The 13,753-nt window shown below is 43.2% G+C and overlaps 1 protein-coding gene across 1 annotated transcript in view; it reads left to right on the top strand.

Annotated features, from left to right (window-relative positions):
- The window catches only part of Znf106 (zinc finger protein 106), a 54,143-nt gene that overhangs the window by 31,688 nt on the left and 8,702 nt on the right, over nucleotides 1-13,753 (top strand). Inside the window, exons 8-16 of the mRNA XM_059261214.1 lie at nucleotides 1,417-1,571; nucleotides 1,652-1,712; nucleotides 3,592-3,927; nucleotides 6,193-6,946; nucleotides 7,890-7,945; nucleotides 8,360-8,505; nucleotides 10,268-10,402; nucleotides 11,974-12,090; nucleotides 13,152-13,343. Of these exons, the coding sequence (XP_059117197.1) occupies nucleotides 1,417-1,571; nucleotides 1,652-1,712; nucleotides 3,592-3,927; nucleotides 6,193-6,946; nucleotides 7,890-7,945; nucleotides 8,360-8,505; nucleotides 10,268-10,402; nucleotides 11,974-12,090; nucleotides 13,152-13,343 (1,952 nt within the window). The remainder of the gene's footprint in view (nucleotides 1-1,416; nucleotides 1,572-1,651; nucleotides 1,713-3,591; nucleotides 3,928-6,192; nucleotides 6,947-7,889; nucleotides 7,946-8,359; nucleotides 8,506-10,267; nucleotides 10,403-11,973; nucleotides 12,091-13,151; nucleotides 13,344-13,753) is intronic.

The following is a 13,753-nucleotide window of genomic DNA, read 5'->3' as shown; positions in this document are numbered from 1 at the left end:
TGTGCCACCATACCTGGCCCATACATGGTTTTTCTTCCATTGTTGTCTTGTTTAAAAGCAGAGAAAAGTCTGATTTCTTGCTACATTAGTTGCTGCTAAAGAAATACATGATGCCATATAGACTTGAAAGCTAAGTTATGCCCTAGACCATATAGGCAGGAAATCTCACTGGGATTTTCCTGTTGGAATTAATTTCCTATCGTTTAATTAAAATGTCCCTCTCTCACTTTTTCTTTCTTGGTTCTGAGGTTTCTTTTTTTTTTTGGTTTTTGTTTGTTTGTTTGTTTGTTTTGGTTTTTCGAGACAGGGTTTCTCTGTGTAGCTTTGCGCCTTTCCTGGGACTCACTTGGTAGCCCAGGCTGGCCTCGAACTCACAGAGATCCGCCTGGCTCTGCCTCCCGAGTGCTGGGATTAAAGGCGTGCGACACCACCGCCCGGCGGTTCTGAGGTTTCTTAACCTGTGACTCAGGCTAGCCTTGAACTCAGGGTAGTTCTGCCTCTGAGTCCCAAGTGCTGGGATTGCAGCTGGAAGTCGCCTCACCTGGCTTCACTTCTTATCATTGAGACTCCTTGTTTGTTTTTCTAACGTGAATTAAGGAGTTTATAGCAGAAAGAACAGGCTCTGACTTGAGTCTGTTTAGGTTTCTATTGGGTATCCAAACTAGATTTTCTTTGGGAAAGCTTTAATAAAGAGATCTGTGACACAAGTCACAGAACAAAAATGGTTCCTCAGCACATTGGGATTGCATCAGACTTAGAAAGCTTTTGTACATCAAGAGAAACATCTGGGTGGCTGGGCGGTGGAGGTGCATGCCTTTAATCCCAGCACTCGGAGGCACAGCCAGGCGGATCTCTCTGAGTTCGAGTCCAGCCTAATCTACAAAGTGAGATCCAGGACAGGCTCCAAAACTACACAGAGAAACCCTGTCTCGAAAAACCAAAAAAAAAAAAAAAAAAGTTCTAGGTCAACCAGGACCATATAGTCCCTGTCTGAAAAACCAAGCAAGAGAGTGACTAAAGGGAACTGTTTGAATCTGAGAAACAGACTAGAAAACATGGTTTCAGAAGAAGAGTACAAGTACTGTAAGCCTGAGGCTCAGTCTCGGCCAAAGCCCCAAGTAAGGAGCTCAATGCACAGTAGAATGAAGGGAAACCGGACCAGAGCAGTCTGTGTTCCAGGGCAGAGATCTCCCTACAGGAAGTGGTGGAGGGCAGTGGTCTCAAAACCAGTAAGCAGGGGTGGGGAACTGTAGATCCCCGCTGGTTCTCATTTTGATATGTTTAGCTTTGCTATCATCAGGTCTGGCCACATATTTTACAAGATACATGACTCTCGATCACCTGTTGAGAGAAAAAGACAGGTTTGTACTTCTCTCTGTGAAGACTGTTATTAAACTTGCCCTTTTGTTTTGACAGAACGTTCTCAGGTTGACCAGCTACTGAATATTTCCTTAAGAGAGGAAGAGCTGAGCAAGTCGCTGCAGTGCATGGACAGCAACCTCCTGCAGGCCCGGGCGGCACTGCAGACGGCCTATGTCGAAGTTCAGAGGCTGCTCGTGCTCAAGCAGCAGGTAACAGCTGGAGAGTCCCAGGAATGCTCATGAGCTTGGGCTTGGATTCTAGAATGCTTAGCCAACTCTTTTACTTTCAGATAACCATGGAGATGAGTGCACTGAGGACTCACAGAATACAGATCCTGCAAGGATTACAAGGTAGTTAGAGCATGTCTGACGAACCATTGCTTTTTGGTATTTGTCAGGGATAAAGCAGAGAAGCCATGGGAGTGTCATACTGTTTCCTGCATGTCTCTGTGGTTTCATCCAGAGATGTGTATGTCTCAAAAGTATTTAACAGAGCTGGGCTGAGTGGCCAGGCTATGTTTTCTGCTGCTTAGGAGGCTGACACAGGATTGTGAGATCAAGGTTTATCTGGGTTAGAGAGTGAATTCAAGGCCCACCTGCATCTCAAAATGAGAGTGGAAAGAATTGGTGATATAGCGTAGCTGTTGAGTGCTGTGGAATAATCCTCTTGGACACTGTAAATTGCCACTTGAATTGGTTTAATAAAATGCTGATTGGCCAGTAGCCAGGCAGGAAGTATAGGTGGGGAGACCAAACTAAAAATGCTAGGAAGAGGAAGGACGGAGTCGCCAGCCAGACTTAGAGGAATCAAGATGAGAATGCCGTACTGAAGAGAAAAGGTACCAAACCACGTGGCTAAACATAGATAAGAAGTATGGGTAATAATTTAAGTGTAAGAGCTAATTAGCAATAAGCCTGAGCTACTGGCAGAGCATTTATAAGTAATGTAAGTCTCTGTGTGGTAATTTGGAAAGCAGCTGCCCGGTATTTGGGAGTTGCTGGTGGGACAGAAACCTCCACCTTCAGTTGAGTGCTTGCTTAGTCTGGGCAAGGCCCTAGGTTCAGTTTATAATGTGGGGCTACAGTGATGGACAGAGGAAAAAGAAGAGTGGAGACATGACCTTTGGTTTGGGACCAGAAGGACTGAGTTCAAATCTTGACTTCTATTAGTAACAGTATGACTTGGATAAACCATTTAAAATTAGATTTTTTTAATTTTCTTTGTTTAATTTTTATTGTTAATTTTTTGACAGGGTCTTAAGCAGTAGCTCAGGCTGTCCCAGGACTTACATAGCCTAGGGTGACATAGAACTAGCAATCTACCTTTTTCAGACTATTCAATGTTAGGATTTCAGGTGTGAGCTGCCTTGTACTTTGAGCAATTTAAATGTTAAAGTCTGTTCTTTCTGTGCCCTTGATACTTGTATAGGCTATACATTTTGTTTGGACAAGTTAAGAGGGAAGATGCTAACACGTTATTAATTCAATTTTTGCTTAATTTTTTATTGTAGTTTTTTCAGACAAAGTCTTTCAATGTAGCCCTGGCTCTCTAGGGATCTCGCTCTGTAGTCTAGATTGGCCTTGAACTCAGAGATCTGCCTGCCCCTGCCTCCTGTGTGCTGGAAGGCATGAGCCACCATGTCTGATTGATTTATGTTTTTGAGACAGGATCTCATGTAGCCCATGTTCCCTTAAACATAGAAGGTGGCTGAGGGTGCTGCTGGACTCCTCATTCTCTAGTCTCCACCTTCCAAGGCTGTGATTACAGGCATGCAACACCATGCCCACCTTAAAATTATTTCCTAATCTTTAAAAATACATATTGGAGCCGGGCGGTGGTGGCGCACGCCTTTAATCCCAGCACTCGGGAGGCAGAGCCAGGCGGATCTCTGTGAGTTCGAGGCCAGCCTGGGCTACCAAGTTGAGTCCCAGGAAAGGCGCAAAGCTACACAGAGAAACCCTGTCTCGAAAAACCAAAAAAAAAAAAAAATACGTATTGGAAGCCAGGTATGGTTACGTGTACCTTTAATCCCAGCATTGGGGTGCTGAGACAGGGGGATCTCTGAGTTCAAGACCAGTCTGGTCTATATAGTAAGTTCCAAGATAGCCAGCACTACAGAGTGAGACCTTGTTTCAGACAACACAAAACAAATAAATATTGGCTAAGAAATAACTGACTTTCCAAGTGACATTCTTGCCTTTGTACGTGTGTCTGTGTTTCTTGTTGTAGAAACGTATGAACCTTCTGAGCAGCCAGACCAGGCTCCCTGTAGCCTCACCACACGAGAACAAAGGAATAGCCGATCTCAGACCTCCGTTGAGACCACACTGCTGCCTACTCCCCTTTCCCTAGGGTTTCTGGAGCCACCTCCTTGCCGTGTGTCTCCACCATCCACTGGAACCCCTCTCCAAATAACCGCATCTACTTTCCAAGTCCATGGTACTGTCCCTGATTCATCAGTTCAGATTAAACAAGAGCCCATGTCTCCTGAACAAGAGGGGAATATGAGTGCTGTGCCACAAGGCTCTGCTTCCAGTGTGTCCAAGGAATTACTGCAGACTAATAGTAAGTAAGCTTTTCTCTTGAGTTCAGGGTATTCTGAAGGACAGTTATAAAGCCTATTAAAACAAAATCACACATGGTACTGTGTGCTGTTAGTCCAACACTTGGGAGGCGGACACAGGTGGATCTCTGAATTAGAGATCAGCCTGATCTACAGAGAAAGTTCCAGGTCTCAAAAATAAAGTAGTTGTTTTAGTTAGTTGGTTTTTTTTTTTTTTTTTTTTTTTTGGTGTCTCCCCCCCCCCCCCCCCCCCCCCGGAGCTGAGGACCAAACCCAGGGCCTTGCGCTTGCTAGGCAAACGCTCTACCACTGAGCTAAATCCCCACCCCCAGTTTTTGTTTTTGTTATGGTTTTTTTATTGACAGATAATTTATATAGGAAGGTTGTTTTCAAATACTTCAGAAAACATGGGGTCAGGGAGATGGCACAGTGAGTAAAGGTGATTGTCACCAAGACTGGTGACCTGAGTTTAATCCCTAGAATCCACTCAGAAAGAAGAGAACCTGGACCCCCACATACACACCTGTGCTAATACACACACATAAAAATAAATGTAAAATCTTAAGAAACTAATAAAATATTTCAGAGAATGTAATTTAAGTTTCATTGTTCCCTGCCTTTCTCAGAGCTTAATGAATTGATATCACATTGACATTTCCAAAAGGTTTCATTTGTCTTTTAGTACTTGGGTTAAGATTGGTTGGCCTGTTTATCGGTAAGGTGTGTACTCTGAATTACTCAGCACTTAAATGCCTGTATGTAAGCCAGGACTGATAAAACCTGAGAGGCAAGTAACCATGTTGGCCACAGCATTCTGGTGTTTACAGGTATTAACAGGAGCTTGTGTGGGTTGAGAAGTAGCCAGGGCTTTAACACTTGCCTGGTTTAACATTTGAGAATAACTTCTTAGCTGTTTTCATTACTACAAATCCTGTCATATTAAAAACTCAGTCAAAAAAACAGACTGTCCAAATGAAACAGCTCAGCAGACATGAGCTAGCCAAGCGAGCCTGCAACTCAAGTCTGATGCCTAGAACCCACGTAAAAAGAGGCATGCGGTCACACAAATCTGTAATCCCAGCACTCCTTGGTGTGGGAGGTCAAGACGAGAGAATTGCTTGGAAGCTTGCAGGCCAGCTAGCCTGGAGCATGAAGCACAGCAGCAGAAAACAAGAGAGCCTGCCTCAATACAGTAGAAGAGGCGAGAACTGACAGTCAGGACTTGTCCTCTGACCTGCACACTTACGCCATGGTATGTACACACACACACATGCACACCCTGACAAAAGCAAAGATGGGCATTGTGTGATTCCTTAAGCTGAAACCGTTTGAAACATTCCTTCAGCTTCTGCTCCTGGTGCCCTACTGCAGTGCTTATGTAGATACTGGTATCAAATATCTGTGTTTATGGGGTTAGTGTTTAGGTATTTAAAACTACAGTGCCTTAGGGCTGGTGGGATGACTCAGTGAGTAAATGCACTTATCACCAAGCCTGGAAACCCGAGTTTAATCCCCAGGATCCATACTACAGAAAGAGAGAATTGACTTCTACAAATTGTCCTCTGACCTTCACACATGCCCACATACACAAATAAAATACAGAAAAAAAATTAAATTTATACATGAATGATGCTGGCTTTTGAAGACATTATTTAATAAAAATTAACTATGGATCTATTATTTTGTTACATATTTCCTATCTTTTGGGGGGGGGAAGGCTGCTGGAGATTGCATGTTAGGCAAGGCCAGTACTACCACTGAACTACAAACATCCTGAGCTGTATTTCAGTCTGTCTTAAACCATAAGTATATGTTTGTTTACATGTAGACTATATAATGGAGAAATCATAGTTTACCGTAGTCTGACCTTTATCTGCGGGAGCTGGGGAGTAGGTTCTGTGGATGAAATCACTTACTCTTATAAACAGTGAGGACCCATGTTGTAATCCCAGACCCCTACAGTAAGATGGGACATAGACTCACCAAGTCTGTGCAGCCAGCCTCCAGTACACAGTGCATTGGCAGAAGGAGGTAGAACGTGAGAATGGTTCCCAAAAGTTGTCCTCTGACCTTCTCCCAAGTGCCTGGGCACGTGTGCACTGGAAGGGGATCCTTGTATGCACGCACGCACGCGCGCGCGCGCACACACACACAAAGGAAAGCAAAACCTGTGTACCATTAAATATGTGAACGTTCAAAGCAGAAGAAAGATCAGTAGACAGTCCCTGCCTGCAGAAGTTGATTTTCTGTTTGATTTCCTGATTCAGGAGTGGTCAGTGACAGCTGTCCAGTTTACCCAGCAATCCCATCAGAGTCAACAGAAAGTTACCTGGAGGCTAACCAAGATCAAAATTTTTCTGTGGAGCAAGGAAATTGCAGAAGCAGAGAAAACTCTCCCTGCTCCCAGTCTCCTGGTCTCCCTGGAAGAAACAGAGGTGAAGAGAGCGCCCGAGGCAGCAGTGGGTCTGAAGCCTGCAGCAGCTCTTTTCTAAGGCCGTCTTTCACTTCCGAGACCCCTGTGGAGAAGGAAACTCACTCTGCAGCTGAACTGCGGGCAGAGTCCGCACTGGCATCAGCTGAGACCAGAGGAAGCAAGAAGAAGAAGAAACTTCGGAAGAAGAAGACACTGCGGGCCACCCACGTTCCCGAGAACAGTGACACCGAACAGGATGTGTTCACTGCCAAGCCTGCAAGAAAGGGAAAGACGGGAAAGGTAGCTAAAGGGGAGAAAGTCACGACGTCCATCTGGGAAGACAGCAAGACTGGTCGGGAACAAGAAGCTGTCGGGGATGAGCCCGACAGTGAGTCCTCCCTGGAAGTCCTGGAAGTCCCAAGTCCCCAGTTAGAAGTGGTTGCCATTGATTCTTCTGAATCCGGAGAGGAGAAACCAGACAGCCCATCGAAAAAGGGTAGCTGGAGCTCTGCAGACCAGAACCCACTCGAGACTTCTCGTGCTGGTTGTGATGAAGTTAGCTCCACCAGTGAGCTTGGCACCCGCTACAAGGATGGCATTCCTGTCAGGTACGGGTCGTTATCTCTGTGTGAGTCCAGTGTGGACTCACCAGCTTTCACTGTCTTAATCCCACCTTTCGAGAATAAGACCACTATTACAGTTTAAAGCCAGATTTGAAGCAAGCTGTACTGGCCAGGTTGGATGGGCTCTGACCAGCTCCATACCCAGGTTCCTGGGAAATGGCCCAGAATCAATTTGGCAAGGGCTTAAGAAGGAGAACCTGTAATTCATTGCCATTTCCAATCCCAGATCCAATCAGGGGCAAGCATGTATCCTGAAGTACCTCCAGTCTGTGAACCTTCTGCCCATATGCGATCCAGCACATCCAGTGTAGATGGGTCAAAGAAACTTGTTTAGGAGAATGAAAAACATGTGGCTTGTTATCTCCCATAAACAGTAGCCTCCAGCATTTCAGGAACTATCTGTCCTTGGGCAAGAGGCTTGCAGATCAGAGGCATTTTTGTTTAATGGATCTCTTAGGCATAGTAATTAAAACTTAAAATGTGACTTTGTCTCTCACAACTGCTTTTTCATTTACTCCTTTTTTGATTTTTCGAGACAGGGTCCCTCTGTGTAGCATTGGTGCCTGTCCTGGATCTCATTCTTTAGACCAGGCTGGCCTCGAACTCAAAGATCCACCTACCTCTGTCTCCTGAGTGCTGGGATTAAAGGTGTGCACCACTATGCCCAACTTCATTTACTCTTTTAAGTAGAACTTTAGAATTTATAAATCAAAATTTATGTGAATGAAGTTATGAATAAGGAAAAATCAAACTTGGGAGTTGAGTTTTTGTTTTGTTTTTGTTTTCTCTTTGTTTTCTCTTTTGACTGTGTTGTAAATTTCAAAGAAATTTCAGGTGGCAAAATTGATTCTTTGAGTTAGAAAGTCTTTAGTTCTGCCATCTGTCCTGGTCTCCCAGATACCAAGATATTTTTGCTATTATTTTTCAGTGTGGCAGAAACTCAGACGGTGATATCCTCCATAAAAACATCTAAGAACTCTTCAGGTAATTGTTCTGTTTTGTTTAAGTAGCCTCAGGGAAAGGGGTTTTTAGAATACATTTAATCTATTTAAATGTATTCATAGAACAGGAGATAAAATGAAACTTTAAACCAGACAGTTGCCTGGCTCAGCACCAAGTCTGTAGGTCCTGGACTTTGAAAGCTGCGTGCTCACATCTGTCTTAGCTGGTTCCATTTTCTGACCTCATTAGTTTTAAGGTTGTTGTTTTTTTTTGGGGGGGGGGGGCGGGGAGTTTTTCTTCCCAATGAAGAACTTAATGACGTTCAGCTTGGGAACCAGGATTTAAGAGATCTTTTGGTGAATTTAATTCAAGTCCTCTAGATGGTTGTGATGGCTTTGACTTAGTATATTTTCAGACTGTAGCAGGCATGTCTCTGAACCTATTTCTGTTTTCTAGAAGTATCTTCAGAGCCAGGAGATGATGACGAGCCTACAGAAGGGAGCTTTGAAGGACACCAAGCTGCAGTGAATGCAATTCAAATATTCGGAAACTTACTGTATACCTGTTCAGCAGACACAACTGTCCGAGTTTATAATTTGGTGGTAAGAATAATGTTTTGAGTATCTTTGGTTGCAGTCTTTAAAACTCACTTATGTGTCTTTAACATAAATAAAAGGAACATGCTGACTTTGCAGGGGGTGTGGGCTGATCTTAGATACGGTGGATCATCCAGTCAGCAGGGGCAACTCTGCCTTCTCCGGTCACATTTCCCTAGAATGTAGTTCTGAGAGGTACCTCTACCGTATCTTCCTCTCTCCATTAGAAAAAGAAGTCCTGTGCTTTATTCTCTGAACCAACATCCATGGCAAAGGGCATAGGATCACACCAGTAGGTGAGGGTCAGTCAGTCCCCAACCTTGACGTTAGTGATAGGGCCAGATGCTGCACAGCAAAGGAAGGATGAAATGAGTATTGCAACATATTTGCGGAAGAATTTTACCCTGGTGATTAATTATAGAGTCCAAGTTCTTACAGAAAGTAACATCTTTCTATACCTCACCCTCAGTATAACTGAGCACTTTGAAGGTTTGAATTTCTGTCACAGCTACCTTTGTCCTCTGCATTGATAACCAAGACATTTAAGGAACACTTGCAGGACTTCTGAGCCAACATCGTGAGTGTTACTATAGGCTTGTTTACTATAGGCAAGCAGGCATATAATCTAGGGGCATGAGAAATACCGAAAATGATCCCAGAAAGAAAGCAGTGGTATACAGAAGAATGAGTATATACTCCACAAGAGCAGAGCTGGGTGTGGTGGCATATGCCTGTAATCCCGTCACCTGGGAAATAGAGACAGGAGGATCAGGAGCTTAAAGCTAGCCTCTGGTACAAAGGCTTGAAGTGAGTTTAAGCTACATAAATCTATGTCTCAAAAAATAAATAAATAAATAAATCTAGGAAATCAGGTCTAATTTTCAAGTTGTGAGGTATGTGTATGGATGTGTATATATGTATATTCTAAATAGATCTTGTTATATGCACAGACATAGCATGTAAGATCATTTTTAAGAAACCATTCCTAAGCCACTAGGACCACTGATAGCACCTGACATTTTTTAATTGTTGAGCATTCTCATAAGCTGGTAATCAAATGCATAACTTCTCTGAGCAATTGGCAGCAGTTTGTATTTACTAGGTTCCTTGGTCCATTAGAAAAACTGGACCTAGGCATTAAGTATAATTCTCCTTCCTCATTGTGAATCACCAAAATATTTTTGGTGTGGCTTAGTAAATATATAGTTATAAGTATCTCACTATATGTGACTTTGCTGGGCATTCAGTGAACAACATGTTTACTGAGCACACTTTGTGTACTGACCAGCATATTTGGGGTGAATATAACAACGGACTGGACGTGTTTGCAAGTTTTTATTAACAAAAGGCATTGTCTAATTCCTCAATATTAGTTACTTTTCTATTGCTGTGATAAAACACCATGACCAAAGAGTCTTCTAGAACGCAGGGTTCATTTGGGCTTATAGTTCCAGAGGGTTGTGTCCCTTAATGTTGGGAACAGGCTGGCAGCAGAAATGGTGGTAGGCTTAGGAAACTCCATCTTGAACCTTAGGCATGAAGCGGAGAGAATGAACTGGAAATGCCCAGATCTTAAACTCTCAAAGCCTGCCCCCTCTGACACACATTGTCCAGTAAACCTGCACCACCGAAACCTCCCCCAAACAGCACCACCAACTAGGGACAGAACGTTCAGATACCCAAGACTATGGTAGACATTTCTAATGCAAACCGCCATACCTTCTAAATCCTGTAAGTAATTATTATCTGACCTATGCTTGATTTTTAGAGTCGGAAGTGTATTGGTGTCTTTGAGGGCCATATTTCCAAAGTGAACTGCCTCCTTGTCACTCACACCTCTGGGAAGAATTCTGTCCTTTACACTGGTTCCAGTGACCACACCATTCGCTGCTATAATGTCAAGGTAGGTGGTTCTAGAGAAATCAAAGTGGTAATATTGAACCTTGAACTATGTTTTCTGTCATTCTTCTCATTGACTTTCTCATTTTGTTTCTGAGCATATTTTAGCATGCTGATGCCATCTTAGATAGAAGGTTCAGCATAAACCACGTTTTCCACTTCTTCATCAGTGTCTGTTAATTTATACTACAGATAGATAGATAGATAGATAGATAGATAGATAGTTCCCTTGGTCTTTCTCTTAAATGTTCTTTCACATCATATGCCAGAATTAATCTTCGTTGCAATATTTTTATTTATTTATTTGTTTATTTATTTATTTATTTATTTTCCTTTGTGTGGCTTTGGAGCCTGTCCTGGAACTTGTTCTGTAGCCCAGGCTGGCCTCGAACTCACAGAGACCCACCTGCCTCTGCCTCCCGAGTGCTGGGACTAAAGGCATGCACCACCACCACCTGGCTAGTTGCAATATTTCTAATTACATTTGTTTACTTACTTTGTGCATGTATGTGCATGTATCTATATACATGTGTGTCATGTCATGTGTGTGGAGGTCAGAGAACGACATACGGAGTTTTTTCTCTTTCCACCTTTTGGTTCAAGGGATCAAACTCAGGTCATCAAGCTTGGCTGCAGGAACCTTTGTCTGCTGAGCCATCTCACTGGCCCCTGTTAATTTAATTTCTTTAAAAGTTAAATTTTGCCGGGCAGTGGTGGCACATGCCTTTAATCCCAGCACTCGGGAAGCAGAGCCAGGTGAATCTCTGTGAGTTCGAGGCCAGCCTGGGCTACCAAGTGAGTTCCAGGAAAGGCGCAAAGCTACACAGAGAAACCCTGTCTAAAAAAAAAAAAAAAGTTAAATTTTATGGGGTCTATAGAAATAAGTCAGTTGGTAAAGTGCTTGACTTGAAGAAGGCCTGAATTCTATCCCCAGAACTCACTTTAAAAAGCTGAGCATAGGGCCTGCGAAATGGCTCAGTGGAGAAAGGGATTTGCTGCCGAGCTTGATGACCAAAGTTCAGATCGATGGGGTCCCCAGGGTGGAAGGAAGGAACCGCCTCTGCAAGCTGTCCTCTGGCCTCCACACAGGATCTCCTGTTCCAGGCTGGCATCAAACTGACAGAGAACTTGTGGGGCTCCTGCTTCTGCCTCCCAAATACTGAGAAGCAGGCATGAGCCATCACACCCAGTTAACGTGGTGACGTGCTGGGGGTGGATCCCAGGGCTCCCTATCTGCTACACAAGTACTCAACCTACAGAGTCACATCACTAGATGCAACTTCATCATTTATCTTCGTTCATTTAAGAAGCTTAGCACTCAAGTCAGCCCTTTTAAGAATTTATGCATTTTTAGTTAGAAATACCAATATCATTAGACTGTTTTTTGATAGTACTCTCACACCCTGAGATCTTGACCTATATTTTAAAGAAGAAAAATACCTAAGATAGTCTGCTGTGCTTTTCAGCCTCATTTTAAGTGTTTTGAGGAGCAATTATTCACACATTTGCCACTATCCTCTGTTAGTAACGGATTGTTTGGGGTTTTGGCGGGGGTTTTTTGCTTTGTTTTTTCAGACCCGAGAATGTATGGAGCAGTTAAAGCTAGAAGACCGAGTTCTCTGCCTTCATAATAGATGGCGAATCCTCTATGCTGGACTGGCAAACGGCACTGTGGTCACCTTCAGCATAAAGGTTAGTGGTTGGAGGAGCAGGCTGAATTTCTCCACCATTTGTAAGTAGAATGAGTTTATATGGGGGGAAATAGCAAGCAGCCCTTTCTTCTGGTTTGAGGAAGCAACAGAACCAGCCTTTATTTAAAAGCAGTTATCTTCTAGTTGAAGTGAAATCAATCCTCCATTCTGTCTGCTCAGACTCACATGTGCCAGGACCAAAATGCAGCCATACTAAATTAAACCAGGCCTGAATATTTGGGCCAAATAATGAGTCGTAGGTTAAACCTGTCTGTCTCATTTTAAGAGTGACACCATGGAAAATAGATCTGAGTTCCCTGACGGAACATAGTCAAGAGCAGAGGAGGTGAAGACATACAAAAGCTGTTTGTGTGTTCAGCTCCCTCACTTCACTTACATAGTCAGGCTGGCGCCCTCTTGTGGCCTCCATGGGGACCTGAACACACATGGCGTAGCACCCCCCCACCCAGACACACAAACATACACAAGTAAAATACTCTAAAATTATTTAAGAAAATGGGTAGCTCTCAGTAGAGATTTTCTTTGAAATATCATGATATATATATATATATATATATATATATATATATATATATATATATATATATATATATATATATCATATCTTTTGGAGGACAAAACACAATGGGAAGATAGGCACAGTGATTGATACCTGTAATCTCAACACTAGGAAGGCTGAGGCAGGAGAATTTCTGTGAGTTTGCAAGTAGTCTGGGCTGGCTACATAGTGAGTTCAAGGCTTGGCTGGGCTGCTTAGCAAGACCCTGTTTCAAAAAAGAAAAAGAACTGAAAGAATCTCCAGAAACCACTGCAGAAACTACACCGGAGTCGGTTTGTTATTGGGGCAGGACAGTTGAGTTTGCCCTGCTAGATTAGGGAAGGGAGGTCCCAAGCAGCAAAGAAGGTTGGAGCTGATGTGCCAGGGATTGGAACATCAGGATTTAGGGTAGGCAGTAGATGTTAGTTTACAACAGTTTTGTTTAGCTGGTTTTGAAGTTTTCTTGCTAAGTTGCTCTTACAGAATGTTGGTTTGTTTTTCAGAACAACAAGCGACAGGAGATCTTTGAATGCCATGGCCCTAGGGCAGTCAGCTGTCTTGCCACAGCCCAGGAAGGTGCCCGAAAACTGCTGGTTGTAGGATCTTATGACTGTACCATTAGTGTCCGTGACGCACGGAATGGACTACTGCTCAGAACCCTGGAGGGCCACAGCAAGACCGTTCTTTGCATGAAAGTGAGTAAATAGATAGATTTGAATGTTATTTCCACTACTGTGTGCTGTGTTCTTAGAATCTTGTAAAGAGTATAGTCAAGGAGATTATGGTCTTCTGTACTTGGGTCACAAAGTGACCAACCATTTTTAATAACACTAGCAAAGAACAAATATATTTTATTGTAGTGTAGGCACACTCTAATGCCCTTCTAGGACAGTTAATAAGTTGGTCTGCATGAACCTGGTGATGTTCTGGCAAGTTCATCACAGTGCCTGGTGATAAGACCTGCATTTCCATTTAGAAAATTTGTCTGAGAAACATTGTTTTATACACAGTTTATATTCATCTCAAAATAGGATGGAAATTCCCATTTGCCAGTGTGTGTTAAAGTTACTTTGCACAGAAGCTAATTCGTTGACTATTTTTCTTT

Source organism: Peromyscus eremicus, chromosome 4 (assembly GCF_949786415.1).
Source record: "Peromyscus eremicus chromosome 4, PerEre_H2_v1, whole genome shotgun sequence".
In the NCBI taxonomy this organism is placed as follows: domain Eukaryota; kingdom Metazoa; phylum Chordata; class Mammalia; order Rodentia; family Cricetidae; genus Peromyscus; species Peromyscus eremicus.
The sequence above is the reverse complement of the archived record's forward strand: the minus strand, read 5'-3'. Positions and strand labels throughout refer to the sequence as shown.